The 17,417-nt window shown below is 46.5% G+C and overlaps 1 protein-coding gene across 1 annotated transcript; it reads right to left on the reverse strand.

Moving 5' to 3' along the window:
- Positions 1–7,229: 7,229 nt before the first annotated feature.
- Positions 7,230–13,515, reverse strand: LOC148684016 (regenerating islet-derived protein 4-like). The gene is made up of 6 exons (XM_088655136.1): positions 13,378–13,515; positions 12,962–13,031; positions 11,754–11,842; positions 10,424–10,564; positions 10,061–10,181; positions 7,230–7,521 (listed from the first exon to the last, which is right to left on the reverse strand). Exons 2-6 carry the CDS (start codon positions 13,017–13,019, stop codon positions 7,454–7,456), a joined length of 477 nt encoding a protein of 158 aa, XP_088511262.1. The 5' UTR covers positions 13,020–13,031; positions 13,378–13,515; the 3' UTR covers positions 7,230–7,453.
- Positions 13,516–17,417: the final 3,902 nt, after the last annotated feature.

A 17,417-nucleotide genomic window follows, 5' to 3' on the forward strand; every position in this document is an offset into this window, starting at 1 on the left:
GTAGCCAGCGAATTCTGGCCCGGGGCTGCTGCTGGGCCATCCTCGCCACACCCAGTCCAGGACCCGGGAGATGACCCTATCTTTTGTGGAATGGTGCGCAACTTCTTGTGCCTGAATGGGTCGGTCGGGAAGCAGCTCCACGGTCATAACCTCTTGCGCAGGCGCTGGGTCGGGGCCTGTTTCTGGTAGTGGTAGCCTGCTGAGGGCGTCTGCGTGGCCCATCGCCTTCCCAGGGCGGTGGATTAGTGCATACTGGTAGCCGGCAAGGAAAATTGACCACCTGAGGACACGTGGAGACAACACTTGGGGGGTCTGCTTCTCGGGGGCAAACAGGCCAAGCAACGGCTTGTGGTCAGTCACTATGGTAAAGGGCCGCCCGTACAAGAAATCATGGAATTTTTTTACGCCCTTCACGATTGCCAGACCCTCCTTGTCAATCTGTGAGTAGTTTCGTTCGGCTGCAGCAAGCGTCTGGGAGAAGTATGCCACCGGCACCTCTCTTCCATCCGGGAGTTGGTGTCCCAGGACAGCGCCGATGCCATAGGGAGAGGCGTCGCATGCCAGCACCACTGGCAGCCTCTCGTCGAAGTGTGCCAAGACCGAGTTCGAGACGAGCAAGTCCTTGACTGCCTGGAATGCGGCCCTTTGTCGCTGGCCCCACACCCAAGGGGCCCTTTTATCTAGGAGTCTGTGTAGGGGCTCCGCTACCGCTGCCTTATGGGGAAGGAAGGCATGGTAAAAGTTCAATAGTCCCAAGAATGACTGAAGTTCGGGCTTGCTCTTGGGCGCTGGGGCCTCACAAATGGCCCGTACCTTGTCACCGGTTGGATGGACCCCTTCTGAGTCCACCATAAATCCCAGAAAGTCCACCTGCGGCACTCCCAGTAAACACTTTTCCCGCTTCACCTTGAGGCCCGCCGTCTGGAAACGGTGCAGGACGGAGCGGAGGCGGTCCTCAAATTCCTCTGGTGTGGGCCCGGCGATCAGTACATCATCGAAGAAGGGGGTGACGCCAGGAATCCCTTTAAGGAGAGAGTCCATTAGATTCTGGAATATGCCTGGTGCCACGCTAACGCCAAATTGCAGCCGCTTTACTCTGAATGCCCCTCTGTGCGTCACAATCGTCTGAGCCTCTGCTGTGGCTTCGTCCACAGGCAACTGTTGATACGCTTGGGCCAAGTCCAGTTTGCCAAAGATTTTTTGACCCAGCCAGGGTGGCGAGGACATGGCTGACCACTGGCACTGGGTATGCATGGGCCGTGAGAGCCTTGTTTATGGTGCATTTGTAGTCTGCACAGATGCGGACCGAACCGTTAGGCTTGACGGGTGTGACAATTGGAGTTTCCCAGGGGGCGTTGGGCACCGGCTCCAGCACTCCTTGCTCCACGAGCCGGTCCAATTCCTCGTCTATGCGGGGTTTCAGGGCGAACGGGACCCGGCGGGCCTTGTGCCTGATGGGTCGTACAGCGGGGTCTAGCTGTAGGGCAATGGGGGGTCCTGTATATCGTCCCAATGCCCCATCGAAAACCCCTGGAAACTCTTTGCATATGGCGTCCACGTCCACTTGTAAGCTAGTGCGGTTCACCCCGGTAACGGCTAGCCCCAGAGGTCCAAACCATGCCAGTCCCAGTAAGCTAACGTAGGGGCCCTTAACTACCAGCAAGTCCAATTGTTGCTTTAGCCCTCGATATTGCACCCTGAAGGTCCCCACCCCCATTGTAGGGACCTTACGTTTCTGGAAGTCCCGGAGGGTGAATGGGGCCGGCCTTAGTTTGGGACCCCCATTAGGGCACAGTTCCCTTAATGTTCGGGCCGAGATTATGGATAGAGTTGAACCCGTGTCCAGCTCCATGCGGCATGGGGCTCCCTCTATCTGTACCTCTATATAAATTTTCTCTGTGCTGGGATGGGGCAACTGGAATACCTGGTAGTCCGTGATCTCCGTCGAGTTGCCTTGGTGCATGGTGCCGTGTGACCTGGGGCTCCTGGGTCGGTCATCTGATGCTTGTCGACGGGTGAGTCGAGCCCGACACACCCGGGCGATGTGTCCCAATTTTCTGCACTGCCTGCACTCTGCGTTGCGGAAACGACAGGTCCTCCTCTCGTGGTTCTCCCCGCAGCTTGCACAGTTCCCTCCTTCTCGTCGAGGCTGCTGTGGTGTGTGTGCTGCTTGAGTGTGCCGCTGTACTCGGTGTACTTCCTCCCTGTCAGATTCGGATTCGTCGGTGAGGTCTTCGTGGTAGACCCTCGGTTGGGATGGCGTGGCCGGTCGTGCCTCTTGCGTTGACCTCTCGGCGGCTTCGGTTGCCAGGGCTTCCTCCAGAGCAATCTGGAACGTGAGGTCTTTTTTGGCGTAGAGGCGTCGTTGCAACATCTCGTCCCTCAGGCCACCGACGAGGCGGTCACGAAGCATGTTCTCCAACTCTGAGAAGTTGCATAGCCGGGCGGCTTGGCGGAGGGAGGTCACAAACCCAGTTATGGTTTCCCCCGGGGCTTGCCGCTTTGCGTAGAAGGCATTTCGGCAAGCTACCACCGAGGGCTGTGGTGAGAAGTGCTCCTTCAGCCGTTCCATTATTGTTTTGTAAGAGACGGTAGCGACATCTCTAGGTGCAAGGAGAGCCCGGGCGATTTCAAACGTCTCCTCTCCACAGACGCTGAAGAATGTCGCCCTCTTCATGGCATCGTTGGTGACTTCTTTCGCTTGCAGGAGGAAGTTGAAACGGGCGGCGTACCCTTCCCAGTCTCCTGATGCTGGTTTGAATGGTGAGAAGCTGCTGTCGGTTGCCATTCTGGGTTCCTTGGGTCCTGGAGCTGAAGCCTGGATGCACGGTGCGATGCAGCGGTGCAGCAGGTGGCGGTGCTGTGGTGCAGTGCGTGGTGGCGGTCAGCTCAGCAGGATCCCACCTTCGTCGCCAGTGAAATGTATTCGGAGTCGAGAGTGAATTTCATGCTCTTTATTCAGCTCATAGTCATCAAGGAGAAGAGGAGAAGAAGAATCCTCTTTTCCCAAAACCATCTGCTTATATACATTATTTACACAATGGGCCTTGCGTGATTGGCTACTTCAGGGCTACACCTGTGGGCCAATTATATTGTGGATTGACTTCTGCCTGCAGCCTGATTGGCTGCTCCTACAGGCCAATCAGGTAGCAGATTCACTTCTGCCAGCCGCCTGATTGGCTGCTCCAGCAGGCCAATCAGGTTGTGGATTCACTTCCACCTGGAGTTGGATTGGGTAGCTCCCGCTGATTCTGAATCCTATTGTTCTAGGATTCAGCTCAGTACATAACAGAAAGGCAGCTTCCTCCACAGGGCCTCCCTTCCCCTTCCCCGGCAGGAGCTGCGCGCCCCAGCGCCCACTCCCTCCTGCGCCACCGCTGCCAACAGCAGGTGTCCATGCACGGTCGGGACCTCTCGGCCAGGGGCGGCACTTCGCAGTGGCGCTGGAGCAGCCGGTGGGAGCCGCTTCCTGGCACTCGCTGCTTCCTCGCGCCATGCCGCCCGCACGAGGCTCCCAAGAAAAAGAGTGCCGAGCGAGTGGCAGAAACAGCCCTTTCATTGGCTGAGAGCCGCTGGGTGGGCGCGGCCGGCTTTTGGCTTCGCGCTGCGAGCCAGAGCCTGGGGCGCCTCCACTGAACAGCTGAGAGGCGTGGTGAGGCGGCCCCAGGCTCATGCTCCCCTTGCGCCCCTCCTGTTCACCTCACTCACGGGGGCGGTGGGCGGCGGCGGCAGGTGGCGGTGGTGGGCAGTGGTGGGCCAGCGCAGCGCCCCCTCCATTTCGGCGCCCTAGGCAACGGACTAGTTTGCCTAAATGGACGCACCGGCCCTGACTAGCGCAAGGTCACCCAGTAGCTGCATGTGGAGGAGCAGAGACACGAACCCGGTTCCCCAGATTACGAGTCTACCACTCTTAACCACTACACCACACTGGCTCTCAGTGTGACACTTGCTGGCATGCTAGTTGTCTGTCTGAGAAACTGCTAGGTTTCCTTCTAGGCAGGTAGAGATTTACTTTAAGAAAAGAAAAGAAAAGCTCAGAGACTGGAATGCTTGCAGGCATGAGTCCTGGTACAACGTCACCATTATAATACAGCAATCTGTACCATTCCGGATGAGTTACAGCTCTTAATACATTTAAAGGCAATTAAATAGTACAATCAGGGTCACCAGGTGGGAGGGGATAAAAGGAACATAGAGGTAACCATCTAAGGCTTTGACAGGCAGCATCATTGCTAAGGCTCCTTAATCCCATAATTTCTGCTGCTAAACAATCAGAGGAAGGAACCTGAGATTCTGCAGGCAAGCCTCCCAGAGCAGCAGAAAAGAAACAGGGGAAGCTGGTGATATTTGCTGCTAGCCCTGACATCGGGCAAAGGATGAAAGTCGCCTTCTGTACTGGGATATGTTTGTCAAAACACTTTCCTCCGCTTCGACATTATTTTAATCACTCCGCAAGTATACTGCCTTTACAGTATAAAAGGCAATTGGGTGGCTACTCAGAATTACCTTGCTTGGAAGAACTAGGTTTTGTGAAATGCCTGTGCCCCACCCCATTTGCCATGTCTGCTTGTCACCATGGGGCTTTTGCTTATTGATATACCGTAGCCATTGCACAAAAACAAAAATAAAATAAAATGAATCAGCAAATACAACCATAAAGCTATCAAACATCTTACAGGTGCAGCAAGTTAAAATTCTTACTTAAACACACGGTTTGTAATTTTCTGTTTATCGTGATTGGCAAAATGTTTTGTGTGTAACTGTGAATGCTTAAGAGTATTTCTCCTTCTATCTGAGCTGGAAGATCTAGGCTGGTCAAATGAGTAATGCAGCTTCCCAGTACTTGTCGGTGGTCCTCTTGTCATTTTACCTGTCCCCATTTTTTGGCTTCCACAATTGTGGTTGTAGTATCAACAGTGCTGAGGAGCTCTGAGAGAAGGAGTGTGTTTTAGGATGGGAAGTTGTAGCTACTTTGAGGTTTGAATGCTCTGTGTGTTGTGAGCAGCAGTGATGGTAGAAGTGTTCCCAAGGCAGGGCCAACCCTAGGCATTCTGGCACCTGAAGGAAATGAGAAAATTGCACCCCCATAGTTAAGAAGTCTAAAAGACGATGGGGCTCCTTTACATGGTAGAGGATGCTGTTCTTTCCTGCTTCACCCGCCTGCCCAAGAACTACATACCTTGTAAAGGAGGAACCAATCCTCTCCGGCTTTTTGTTGTCAGCTGTGCTGTCCGTCGGGCTTATCCTAACTAAAAGCAACATGACAATGTTCCTGACTCATAGAATGATAGAGTTGGAAGAGACCACAAGGCCCATCAAGTCCATAGCTGCCAAGTTTTCCCTTTTCTCGCGAGGAAGCCTATTCAGCATAAGGGTTTGTGGGAGAGGTAAAGGCAGAGCCAGGATAACTTTCTCTCCTCCTGCGACTTCAGCTCCTGCCACCCCACCAGCAACGCGTTTCCAGCTCGCATGACACCCCTGTCACTCTCACCCCCCAGGTCCAGATCTGGCCTCTTGCTCCTTGCTCCTTGGACCCTTGCCTTGCCGACGTCTTGATCCTTGCTCCGTGGACCCTTGCCTTGCCGACGTCTTGATTCTTGCTCCGTGGACCCTTGCCTTGCCGACGTCTTGATTCTTGCTCCGTGGACCCTTGCCTTGCCAACGCCTGGATCCTCGACCCTTGGACCCTTGCTTTGCCTTCGCCTTGCTCCTCGACCCTTGGATCTTCGCCTTGCTTCTTGTTCCCTGAGCCTTCGCCTTGCTCCTTGCTCCTTGGACCTTCGCCTCTGCCTTGCTCCTTGACCCTGCAACTGCCTGCTGCTGGACCTTCAGCCCTGCACCTGTTCCTGCTTCTACACCACCATTTTGCCTCTGGTCCTGACACCCACCAACCGGACCGTGACAAAGCCATTGAAGGTAAAGGTAAAAAGAACCCTGCCCATTAGGTCCAGTCATGACCGACTCTGGGGTTGCGGCGCTCATCTCACATCTTCTGGTTGACCTTTTGTGGAAGTGTTGGTGCTGACATTTAAAGCCCTAAACGGCCTCGGTCCAGTATACCTGAAGGAGCGTCTCCATCCCCTTTGTTCTGCCCGGACACTGAGGTCCAGTGCCGAGGGCCTTCTGGTGGTTCCCTCACTGTGAGAAGCTAAGTTACAGGGAACCAGGCAGAGGGCCTTCTCGGTAGTGGCACCCACCCTCTCACCAGATGCCAAAGAGAAAAACAACTACCAGACTTTTAGAAGACATCTGAAGGCAGCCCTGTTTAGGGAAGCTTTTAATATTTAATAATTATTGTATTTTAATGCTCTGTTGGAAGCCGCCCAGAGTGGCTTGGGAATAAAAAATTAATTAATTAATTAATTAATAATATTTCAAAAGCTGCACTTTGGTTTCCAAACATTTTGGAAGTCGAACAGACTTCCGGAACAGATTTCATTCGACTTCCAAGGTACGACTGTACTTCTTTGCTCAGGTATTCCACAACCTCTGAATAGTCTTGGTTATTCTCATTTGCAATCATTAGATCATCCACAAATGCCAAAACATAAAAAAAAAGATTCATATTCTGCACTTGGTTTACAACCACATGTCTGCATGACCTTGTGTGTACCCCAGCTGTTTGAGCATCCTCTATAGTTTTGCATTCCATTCTCCAGCAGCAAATTTAATCCATAAAGCACCTTCTGAAGTTTGCATACTTTGGTTTGATAAAACCTTGGGGCTGTCCAATATAAATCTCTTCCTAATCTGGCCATGCAAAAATGTGGCTATATGAGACTGGTTATCCCACACTGTGAGGACTCTCCTAATAACTCAGCACCCTTAACAAAGTGCATTTCCCAGTATTCTTTGGAGGAAGCTATAACTGTGATGTAAAGAGTGCTTTAAATGTATAGTGTTGAAGTGACCTTGGTGTCAGAGAGATGTCAATGTCTGTGGTATAGTGTGTATGCCACAGAGGACAGGAAATTGCATAGGTGCAACCGGCAACGTAGGGTTGCTTCAATCGAACCACCATCTAGTGAAATGTTCTCTTGTACTTTCACACTTGTAAAAGAAGACCCTTGCAGTCCACCTTAGGTGTCCCAAGATAAATCTCCAGCATCTACAGGTGGGATAGAGAATGTCCCCTGTCTGAATGAACCTGGAAATCCACTGCAACTTCCTATATATTTCTTAACTGAGCAGTCTGAGTGGATTGCGAAGGACAGAAACACACCGGAAAATACGTGCATCCAAGAGAATTTATTAAGTTCATAGTGGGGTACAGACACAATAAAAGTTCATAGAGAAGAGAGGAACCAAAGTGGCAGCTCTTCAGTTATGGTCATTTTTAAAGTGATGAATGAGAACCCCTTTTTCACTTTGAGGGCTGGAGAGGAGGTACTGAGATCAGAAAGATTTCCAGTGGGCCAGTGCTCGCACACAGCAAAGGGAACTACAAACTTCTTTAGGGTGATTGTTTACAGACAAAGGCATTTTTCTCTTTACAAGGAACAACATCCCACTTCTCAAAATCTAAAATTCAAAAGACATGGCACAAATTATTTCTTGTTGCTCATTATTTCACGACCCATTCCATGTGGTCTAGAGCAGGCATCCCCAAACAGCGGCCCTCCAGATGTTTTAGCCTACAACTCCCATGATCCCTAGCTAACAGGACCAGTGATCAGGGATGATGGGAATTGTAGTCCAAAACATCTGGAGGGCCGGAGTTTGGGGATGCCTGGTCTAGAGCAAACAGGAAGAATCAGATCCACCCAGGAGGCCCACCTTCTGCAGGTCACTTGAAGTGGGTGGCCCACCTGTTGATCTCTGGACATCAAACTCTAAGTGTACTCCTGATCCTAAATATGCAACCAAATTCAGTGTTTTTTTGAATATTGCACCTTTTTTATATCACTGTTCATGGAAACAGAAAAAGGCACCGAATTCAAAAACAGCAAATGTTTGCTGCAATGGAAGAATTGGGAGCCCAATTGGTTTGTTTCAGCGTTTAGAATGAACTAGTTCAATTGAACAAAGTTCAATGAATTATTTCAAAAATCTCTGAACTGCACTTGAATTCCCATAATCCCTGCACATGAATTTCCATAATTAAGTTCATTTTGAAGCATAATTTTGTAACATTTCTAATTTATCTTCAAGTTCACTCCTTCTTTCCACACCCTATCAGTCTCTTAGCATTCAGGTTTGTTTTTTTTAAAAAAGTCAGTCAGACACCCGGAAAAAAGTTAGAAAGCAAAATGTGGAGACAATGTTCTAAGGAGGTGATGCTGTTACTAAGGACACCAGTAAATTAATCACAGCTGATTTGCAGTCAAAAAGGAGGAGTGTAAGACATTTCCTGTATGTTCCCTGCTGAGGATATTTGCTGTCTTCCACCAGGAGCAGCTTTCAGCAAGAAGTACAGACCAATGAACAAAGCAAATTATGCTTCATGCCTTAGCTGTGTGGTTTTTCTAGTATGGAAGTGTTTAACCTGTTGACATTTTGCCTGTGGGACATCTTACAGTATTTCATGTATGTGGCTCCTGATTTACCTTTTGACTTTATAACATTCTGAATACTTAAAAAAAAATAGCTGAGGGTGAACTTTTTATGAACTGATAAGTTCATTTGAGGGGGCGCGGATGGTGCTGTGGTCTAAACCACAGAGCCTAGGGCTTGCTGATCAGAAGGTCGGTGGTTCAAATCCCTGCAATGGGGTGAGCTCCCGTTGCTCGGTCCCAGCTCCTGCCCACCTAGCAGTTTGAAAGCACCTCAAAGTGCAAGTAGATAAATAGGTATCGCTCCAGCAGGAAGGTAAGCGTCATTTCCATGCGCTGCTCTGGTTCACCAGAAGCGGCTTAGTCATGCTGGCCACATGACGCAGAAGCTGTCTACGGACAAACGCCACCTCTCTCGGCCAGTAAAGCGAGATGAGCGCCGCAACCCCAGAGTTGTCCATGACTGGACCTAACGTTCAGGGGTCCCTTTACCTTTACCTTTAAGTTCATTTGGATGAACTTGAACTGAACTAGTTTGTTGTGCAAAAGAATGAACCTGAACAAAAACTAGTTCCTTTTAAAAATGAAGTTTCCAATCACTGGTTTGCTCATAATTCTTCCTTCAGAGCCTCAGCTTGAATCCAAGTTTTCCTTCAACTTTCAAATACCTGACATCGTATGATATCAGGCCCATGAAAAGCAGGCATGGTTTACACCAAAGAGCCTGGCCAGGGCAAATTCCAAGGCCTGGAAGGCCTAATTAGACTTCCAGGCTAAACCTTCCCCGCCCCTGGTCTGGAGAAAGTTAGCTTCTTTGAATCTGTTTTCCTTTATGAAAAGCAAAAGCTTCTAGCCCTCATGGCTGAAATTGGTTTTGTAAAGGAAAAATAATATAGAAATCATGCTAAGTTTCAGAAGCTCCTGATTGTACCATTTTGGCATCCTTTACTTAAGACTTTCCCTAGTTTCCCCACATTTGGGCCTAACAATTTCTTAAAGGAACACACTAGAAAAAATATAATGTAACCCAGACTTTAGCAACCAATGCTTTCAAAATGTGTAGTAATCATACACTATATTATGCAGATTGGCTGTAGCCGAAGCCTTCAGTTCCTAGTGTATTTGGAGGTGATCCTAAATGTTGAACAACTGGACAACTGCTCTTATGTCAGCAGTACAACCTACTTTTGAACCTTGCTACAAATAAACACCTGGCTAAGGGTTGTCACCAGCTTAGTCGCATTCAGAATTAACCACCGAAATCAATGGGCCTTTGTGACTACCAGTTGGTCTTTTAACTTTAATGTGTGCATTTCTATTATGATTTAGTTCAGGGTTTCCCAAACTTGGGTCTCCAGCTGTTGTTGGATTACAACTCCCATCATCCCTAGCTAGCAGGATGTCGGGGACAGTGGAAGTTGCAGTCCAAAAAACAGCTAGAGACCCAAGTTTGGGAAACCCTGATTTAGTCAGAAACAACCCAAAGAAAAGTTTGGAACTGATGGAGAAAGCAGGAGGTAGTGGAGAATCCAAAACCTTTTATCTGTTCCTGCAAATGGCTTGCTTACCTGTCTTTTCCTCCAGCTCTACACAAAACTTCCTTGCAGCTGGAACAAACATGCCTGGCTGGTTTGCATTCCAGCTTACGAAATTGACGGGAGAATTATCAGCCCATTTCCACTTCCTATTCTGCAGGAATGAGACGGAAAAGATTGTGCGATTAAAGAAAAGAGCAGCCCACCACAAAAACAAGAGAGTTTGACCAACTGGAAATTACTGTCTGTTATGGTGGAGACATTTGAGGAGAACCCCATCCCACCATAGAAAAATAAAGGATGATTTGTGTATGGAGTTCAGACTAGGAAATTGTTGAGATAATTGAGCCCCATCTCTGAAGACAATCAGGAACAAGCCATGTGAAAGCATCTCACTTGCAAAGGATCATGGAGTCCAATCCATACATCTGTACGTGTTTTCTGGTATGCTAAGATGTACTTGGCTACAACGGAAGATTCTTTCTGATTGAGGAGGGAGGCAAGATGGATCCCACGGCCATAGCTCTGGCACTCAATCTAAAAATGGAAAAGGAATTAGAGAAGCTTTGCTACCATTATCATATCTAACCAGTAAGATTATTGCAGAGTTGGAGCTTGCCAGTGTCAGATCAATTTCCTTGCATCGAAGATTTCAATGTTTTCTGAATTAGACTTTCGTGAGTATTTTTAAGACACACAGGTCTTCCCGGAAGATTGGAAGGCAATGCTGTTCCATACTAACTTGTGTGATACAATGTTATTGAGCCTGTCCAGTATTTTGCTGGAGGAATTTAAGCACATACCAGAAAATGTTAAGTTTGCATAATTAGAGTGCTTTAAAGCATCATTGTGGCACAATAAATCTACTTCTAAAAAGAAACCAAAAAAAATTGCGGCTAGGAAAGTGATGGGGAAGTGGATTGAAAAATATGGGATCTTTGGAAGATGTATAAACACTCCCACAAGCAACTCAGGATGAATATTCATTGTTTTGTAATCTCCCTGCAAACAAATCAGCACGAATGGGTGAGAATATGCAACCCAACCCACATGCAAACCGCAAGAGAATCAGGATGAATACCCAATGAATAGGTAATCTGGATGAGCCTTAAATTAGTCTTTGAACAACCCCAGATTCAGAAGCATTCTTATTTGCAATTTTACAAACATTTCAGGGAAAGGGAACCTATGGTTGGATATATACAATGAAACTTGACCTTGAGGGATTGGCTTTGGAATGTCTGCTCAGTAGCAGAGCAATGTGGGGGTGGTGGGGGGCGGTTCACCCTGGGTATCATCCTGAGGGGGGGGTGACATTTGGCACACCGCCTACAACGACTCCCAAGCCTCCCTCAACTCCCAAGCTGTCAAAACAAAGGGGGAAGGCCGCCAGCAAAGTGGTGCAGCTCTCCCCCTTTCCCCGACGGCTCAGGGGAGAGTCACGGGTGGGCAGCTAGCCCCCATGCGTGGCCAGCCCCCTGGGATGAGCGTGGCTAGCCCCGCCCCTGGGTGCACAGCATGTCAGAGCACCTAGCTCCGCCTCTCTGTCTGCTCTTCTTTCCGCTTGAGCTCTGCACTCAGGTGATCAGCAGCTGAGTTCCCTTCCTTTTGTGGTCAACTCTCCTTTGTTAATTCAAAAGTATCTGCTAGATGTTGTCATGGCACTACCCATGCTGATTGCCTTTCTAATTGTATTGTGCCTTGGTTAGTGAGAAACTCCTTTTACCTCAGCCTCAGCCCATGTCATCTTCTTTTCAATATATGCATAGCAGTTGCCCTGATTCTGCAGCCATCCATTAGGACAGGCAGCCCTGGCTGTTGGAGAGAGAAGGAAATGAGGAAAAATAAGGGATTGAAACAGTAAGCAGGTTGTTCTGAGTGTGACATTACATATACCATTGGTGGTTCCCTTTAGAAAAGCACAAGTCATTTAGAAACCAATGAATAAAGATCTTGTTAAATGAATAAAGATCTTATTAAAAGTTTCATTTGCATAAAATGTATGCATTGAAGTTTAAACGTCTGTAAACGTTTGCGTTTACAAAGCAGAGAAGTTTGCATTAAGGAAGAGGTTTCACTCTAGCTGAAAGCGGAAGGCTGGTGTTTTTCCATTTCAGAGGGTTTGGCTTACTTGATCACTCTTCTCTGGAAATCCGAGTACTAGTGTAGATCCCTCGTCAGCAGGAAGTTGAAACCTGAGAAACTCAGTACAGTGGTGCCTCACTTAACGAATGCCCTGCTTAACGAAATTTCCGCTTAACGAAAGGTTTTTTCTAGCGGAGGTTGCCTCGCTAGACGAATTCGTTTTATGAACAATTCGTCTGGCGAATCGCGGTTTCCCATAGGAATGCATTGAAATTCAATTAATGCGTTCCTATGGGCAAAATTTTTTTTTAAAAAATTCAATGCATTCCTATGGGATTCGCTAGACGAATTTTTCATTTTAAGAAAAGAGCCGTGGAACGAATTAAATTCGTCTGGCGAGGCACCACTGTATCTCTGTGTTGTGGGAAGCCAGCAGAGAGATTGCCAGCTCAGCATGTTGGGAGAAGGAGCCTCCAGCATAATGGAGATCGGACTGTATTAAAGGATTTAAAAGACTGAACTGCACTGCTGCTACTTGAGTGCAATGTGTAACTTTGTATTTTTGTTCATTGTAACATTTATACGCCACTAGTTTTTAGACTGCTCTGCAGCAAAGCTTTGAAACTAATTCTTGGGGTGGAAAGCTCATTTATTTCTGCACAAGGTCCAGATCAGAAAATCTTCTGACCAACTCTCACAGACTTAATTTAAACTCTCCTGCTTCTTTGTTCTAATAGGCTTAGCTGGGTTGCCATCCCTTGAAAATCCATGAAGTACCTCTGTTCTCATGACTGTTTAATTTCAGTGAAGATTTCTGGCAAATTCTCAGGGCTTTGCTAAAATGCTCACCAGGACTGGAGACCAGGATTCCAAGAAGGCAAAGGCTGAAGTAGGTGACAAATCCCATCTTCTGACTGACCTTTGGGAGAAGAGGAATGTACAGTTAATTCAAGTGGTGTGTTTGTCAATTTTGCCATTCATACAATGTGGGAAGGAAGGAAGGAGAGATAAATATTTTATATCTTATAATCACAATTCTCCTCCTGGACTGTGTCCAGAGGTGGTTATCTGTGCTTTCCCCCTTTACCGTACATGTTCTATTATTTAATCATTGCCATGAGGGCAACCTGGGATCAAATGGGGAATGCACATACACCAAGGCAATGGTACACCAGTCTTCAGAATTTTTTTTATTAATTCAATCTATCTAGGAGCTCTCAACCATTTATCACATTCATACATGCTCTGTATTTTTATATATTTACCAAAGACTGCTGCTCTGTCTGATTAGATGGCCGTCAATGGACAGATCCTCCAGGTGTTGCTGCAAAGGTCTTTGACCCAAAATGGGTCCGTCTCCAAGGTTCTTATACTCTCTGCTTAATCTCTTATTATGTGTCAAGTGAATGAATATGTTGATTGAAGAGCTTTTGGATTAAGTGCCCCTTTTCTGGCAGCGTGTTCCATCTCTAGCCTTGTCCCCGTGTCTCTAGCAAAAAGGACACAATGGTCCTGCAATGTGACATTTCTTCTTCCAAGGAATATTGTTCCTTAAAAGAAAGTCCTGCTGATCTGCAATGGCCATCAGTCACCAGGACTTGCTGTTCCTCTTTGGCAACCGTGCAGGTATTGACTTTTCATTCCAAACATCCATCTATCCTTCTCTCATTCATACAACTTGTAGTGAATTAAATTAAAAATAATTCATATTATAAATGTACTGGAGACTTGTTATTTTGAAAATAATACCTGTTATGGTGTGCGACAATCCCCTTTTTGATCATGAAATGTTCTTCCAAGTGAAAACCAAGGCATCAGTTCTGAAAAATAAAATATTGATTTCATCTACTCAGGAGCTCTCAATCATATCGCATGTTCACACATGTTCTGCAGGGATATAGTACCCAAGGAGAGTTGTTCTGCATTCCCAAGGCAGTTTATTCCATTTTCCTGACCATTTGCTAACTGTTAACTTGTACGTTACATTCAAGCATTTGCATGCTTCTGGAAATCTAGTGGGAAAACCCACAAGTTTAGCATTCATTTTACTTATATTTCCTTCGGGTGGGGGGGGGATATGTTTGCGAGACTGGAATCCACTTGCAAGTCTGGAAGTCTGTATATGGCTATGCACCACCTGAGGCCTGTGCAAGTTGCTCCACAAGTGCATTTCCCAAAAGAAAGATGTTTGCAGAGCATCACACACACACACCAGATCAACTGCTCAACAGTTTGGTCAATGGGCATGGATGAAGCTCCACTAGAAGCCTTTCTTTTAGAAAAACTGCTTGCAGAGCACTACTGGTGTGAATAAAATTTAGCTGGACATAGCAGTATACTGATGCATGAGTACATGAGAAAACAGGATAGAAGCACTGGCCTTTTGATCAGTAAAACTTATGAAATAAACCCCTTGTGTTCAGGCTGCCCAAGTAGATTCCCCAGTCTAATAGCACAGAGGGTTGTTAGACTGATTTTGGGGCGGCTTGTGCAAAGGTCTTCAACCTCAAATGGATCTGTCTCCGAGGTTCTTACAGTTAGTCTCGTACCATGTGACAAGTAGACTGATACTGTGCATTGTATATCTTTTGAATGATGAACCCCTCCTCTGGCTGCACAAATTAAAGATAATCATCTCTGGCCTTGTCTCAGTCTCTCTAGACAAAAGGGCACAATGTGGTCCTGCAGTGTGACATTACTCCATCTAAGGAATATTGTTCCTTAAAACAAAGTCCTGGTTCTTTGAGATGACCATCAGTCACTGGGACTTGTCTCTCCTCTTTGGCAACTTTGCGGAGCTTGACCTTTCAAATATCCCCTCATTCTCTTGCCATTTATACTCAGCTTATAACTGAGTCTGTTAAAATTAGTTACATTCTCAAGGTAACAAGCATATATCCACAAAATCTTCAGACTCTTTTTGCAAAATAGCATCTGACCTCTAATAATAATAATAATAATTAATAATATATTATTATTTATACCCCGCCCATCTGACTGGGTTTCCCCAGCCACTCTGGGCGGCTTCCAACAGAAAAATGAAATAAAACAATCTATAAAACATTAAAAGCCTCCCTAAACAGGGGTGCCTTCAGATGTCTTCTAAAAATCTGGTAGCTGTTTTTTTTCTTTGACATCTGATGGGAGGGCGTTCCACAGGGTGGGCGCCACCACCGAGAAGGCCCTCTGCCTGGTTCCCTGCAACTTGGCTTCTCGCAACGAGGGAACCGCCAGAAGGCCCTCCGTACTGGACCTCAGTGTCCAGGCAGAACGATGGGGGTGGAGACGCTCCTTCAGATATAATGGACCGAGGCCATTTAGGGCTTTAAAGGTCAGCACCAACACTTTGAACTGTGCTCGGAAACGTACTGGGAGCCAATGTAGATCTTTCAAGACCGGTGTTATGTGGTCTTGGTGGCCGCTCCCAGACATTATGGTGTGTGACACGTATGCACCTGTGTGCAAGTCATATGGCTATACTACTGATTTTTTCTTGTTCTGCATATCATATGTGATACTCCTTCTTCATTTCTATTTATCAGGACAGCTAGATGGAATGTCTGTGTTAAGGGGCAGTAGACCTCTGATTACGAGTGAGATCTTCCTCCCCAGTGCTATTTTTCTAGAAAAGGTGCTGAAACTCGCCACAAACACCTCCCTTGCTCTCTTATAGTGGCAATGGCGCCCACCTGAGAGGTGCTGGGACTGAGTTCCGGCAAGTTCCGGCTGGAAGAAACTTGCCCACTCCACAAAGACACACACAGAATTCAAAGCTCCATTTTTAGAGACAGTATATATCTCACTGAAAAAGAAGAGGGAAAATTAGGAATCTCTTCTGGTCAAAGTTCAGGGGTTGCCAATGTGTGCCTGCCAATTCCTTTTCTGTTATGTCATGCCCCTCATGGCAGCCATTTTGTGTCATACATTTCCAGTTCTATTTTTCTAGAAAAAGAGGTGCCGAAACTCACTATGAACGCCTCCATTGTTCTCCTATAATGGCAATGGCACCCACTTGAGAGGTGCCAGAACTCTGTTCCAGTGAGTTCTGGCTGGAAAAAAGCCATGTCTTTATCAGCCATTCTGTGTTACATCACACACAGCTCAGCAGCCATTTTGTGACTGGCACCCGTGGCCCCCCCTATCTCACAATTACAGATATGTCCAGTAAGCCAAAAATGTTGGTAGCGCCAATTTAGTCTATTAAAGGCACTAGCAGTTCCCGGGATTCTTTGTAGGAAGCCATGACTACTAAAGTTGTATAAGAGTGCTTTTAATGTGTGGTGCGGATCTGACCTAAAACTAGGCAGGCTAGAAATCCTCGTGTTTTGTTAGCCCAAAAATGGAAAAAGAGCGAAGTCCCAACCAAAGAAGAATGGTAACTTAAACTGATGGAATATGCCCAGCTTGCAGATGTAACATATAGAATAAGATAAGAATAAAAATAAGAATAAGAATTTATTTATTTATAGCGCGCCCATCTGGCTGGGTTTCCCCAGCCACTCTGGGCGGCTTTCAACAGAGCATTTAAAACAGAATAAAACTTCAAATATACATACATTTAAAGAAGATTGGAAAATTGGAAGATTGGAAAATGTTTATTGAATATATGGGTGAAAATGGGTTAAAAGCGCTGGCAGAATTAAGAGAAATTCAACAGTGTAGATAAGTTTTGATGGATGTAATAATGGAATACTGAGTGGTTTAGCTTATGTAAAAAGGGATTTATTGTATGCAAACTGAACCAGGGAAAGAGAAGAAGAAAAGTCATTGATTTAAGGTTGTTTAAATGAATATTCTAAAATGTAAAATATAAATATAAATCTATGAGAAATCCCAGCAGAACTGTCTAATTCAGGTATACTACAACCCTGCCTGCCCCACCCCCACTGAAACTCATAACAATATAGCAGAAGTCCTTGAATGATTTAGGACAAATGGCACTCCTCGTAAGAACAGAGTGTTTGAACAGTATATTCCTTTTGGAACCATGCAGAGCTACAGTACATTGAGATACCATTGAACAGTTTGTCTCTGGACTCAAACTTCAAGATTGTGGAATTGGTTCTGCAGAGACATCTGAGCAGAATGACCAGATTCTCCATCAAGTTATGGAGGCAGTCCATACTCAGAACATGACATTTAAAAAGGGTGAGATTCAGTCCAAACCTGAATCTGTGAAGTTGATGGGCCAGACAGTGACTGCAGCCATACAGCCAGAGAGGTAAGCTACTATACAGCAAGTCACAAAACAAGATTTCCATCTTAAAGCAGTGGAAGCGCTCATAAAGCACAGATGGCCACAGTA

This window comes from Zootoca vivipara, chromosome 12 (genome assembly GCF_965207765.1).
Source record: "Zootoca vivipara chromosome 12, rZooViv2.hap1.1, whole genome shotgun sequence".
Taxonomy (NCBI): domain Eukaryota; kingdom Metazoa; phylum Chordata; class Lepidosauria; order Squamata; family Lacertidae; genus Zootoca; species Zootoca vivipara.

Coding starts and splice junctions, on each gene's coding strand:
- LOC148684016 (XM_088655136.1), bottom strand. CDS start 13,019: ATGGGATTTGTCACCTACTTCAGCCTTTGCCTTCTTGGAATCCTGGTC. Junction 10,565..11,753: donor TGACATGGGCTGAGGCTGAG/GTAAAAGGAGTT, acceptor TTCCATTTTTAG/ATTGAGTGCCAGAGCTATGG. Junction 7,522..10,060: donor AGAGCTGGAGGAAAAGACAG/GTAAGCAAGCCA, acceptor TTTGAATTTTAG/ATTTTGAGAAGTGGGATGTT.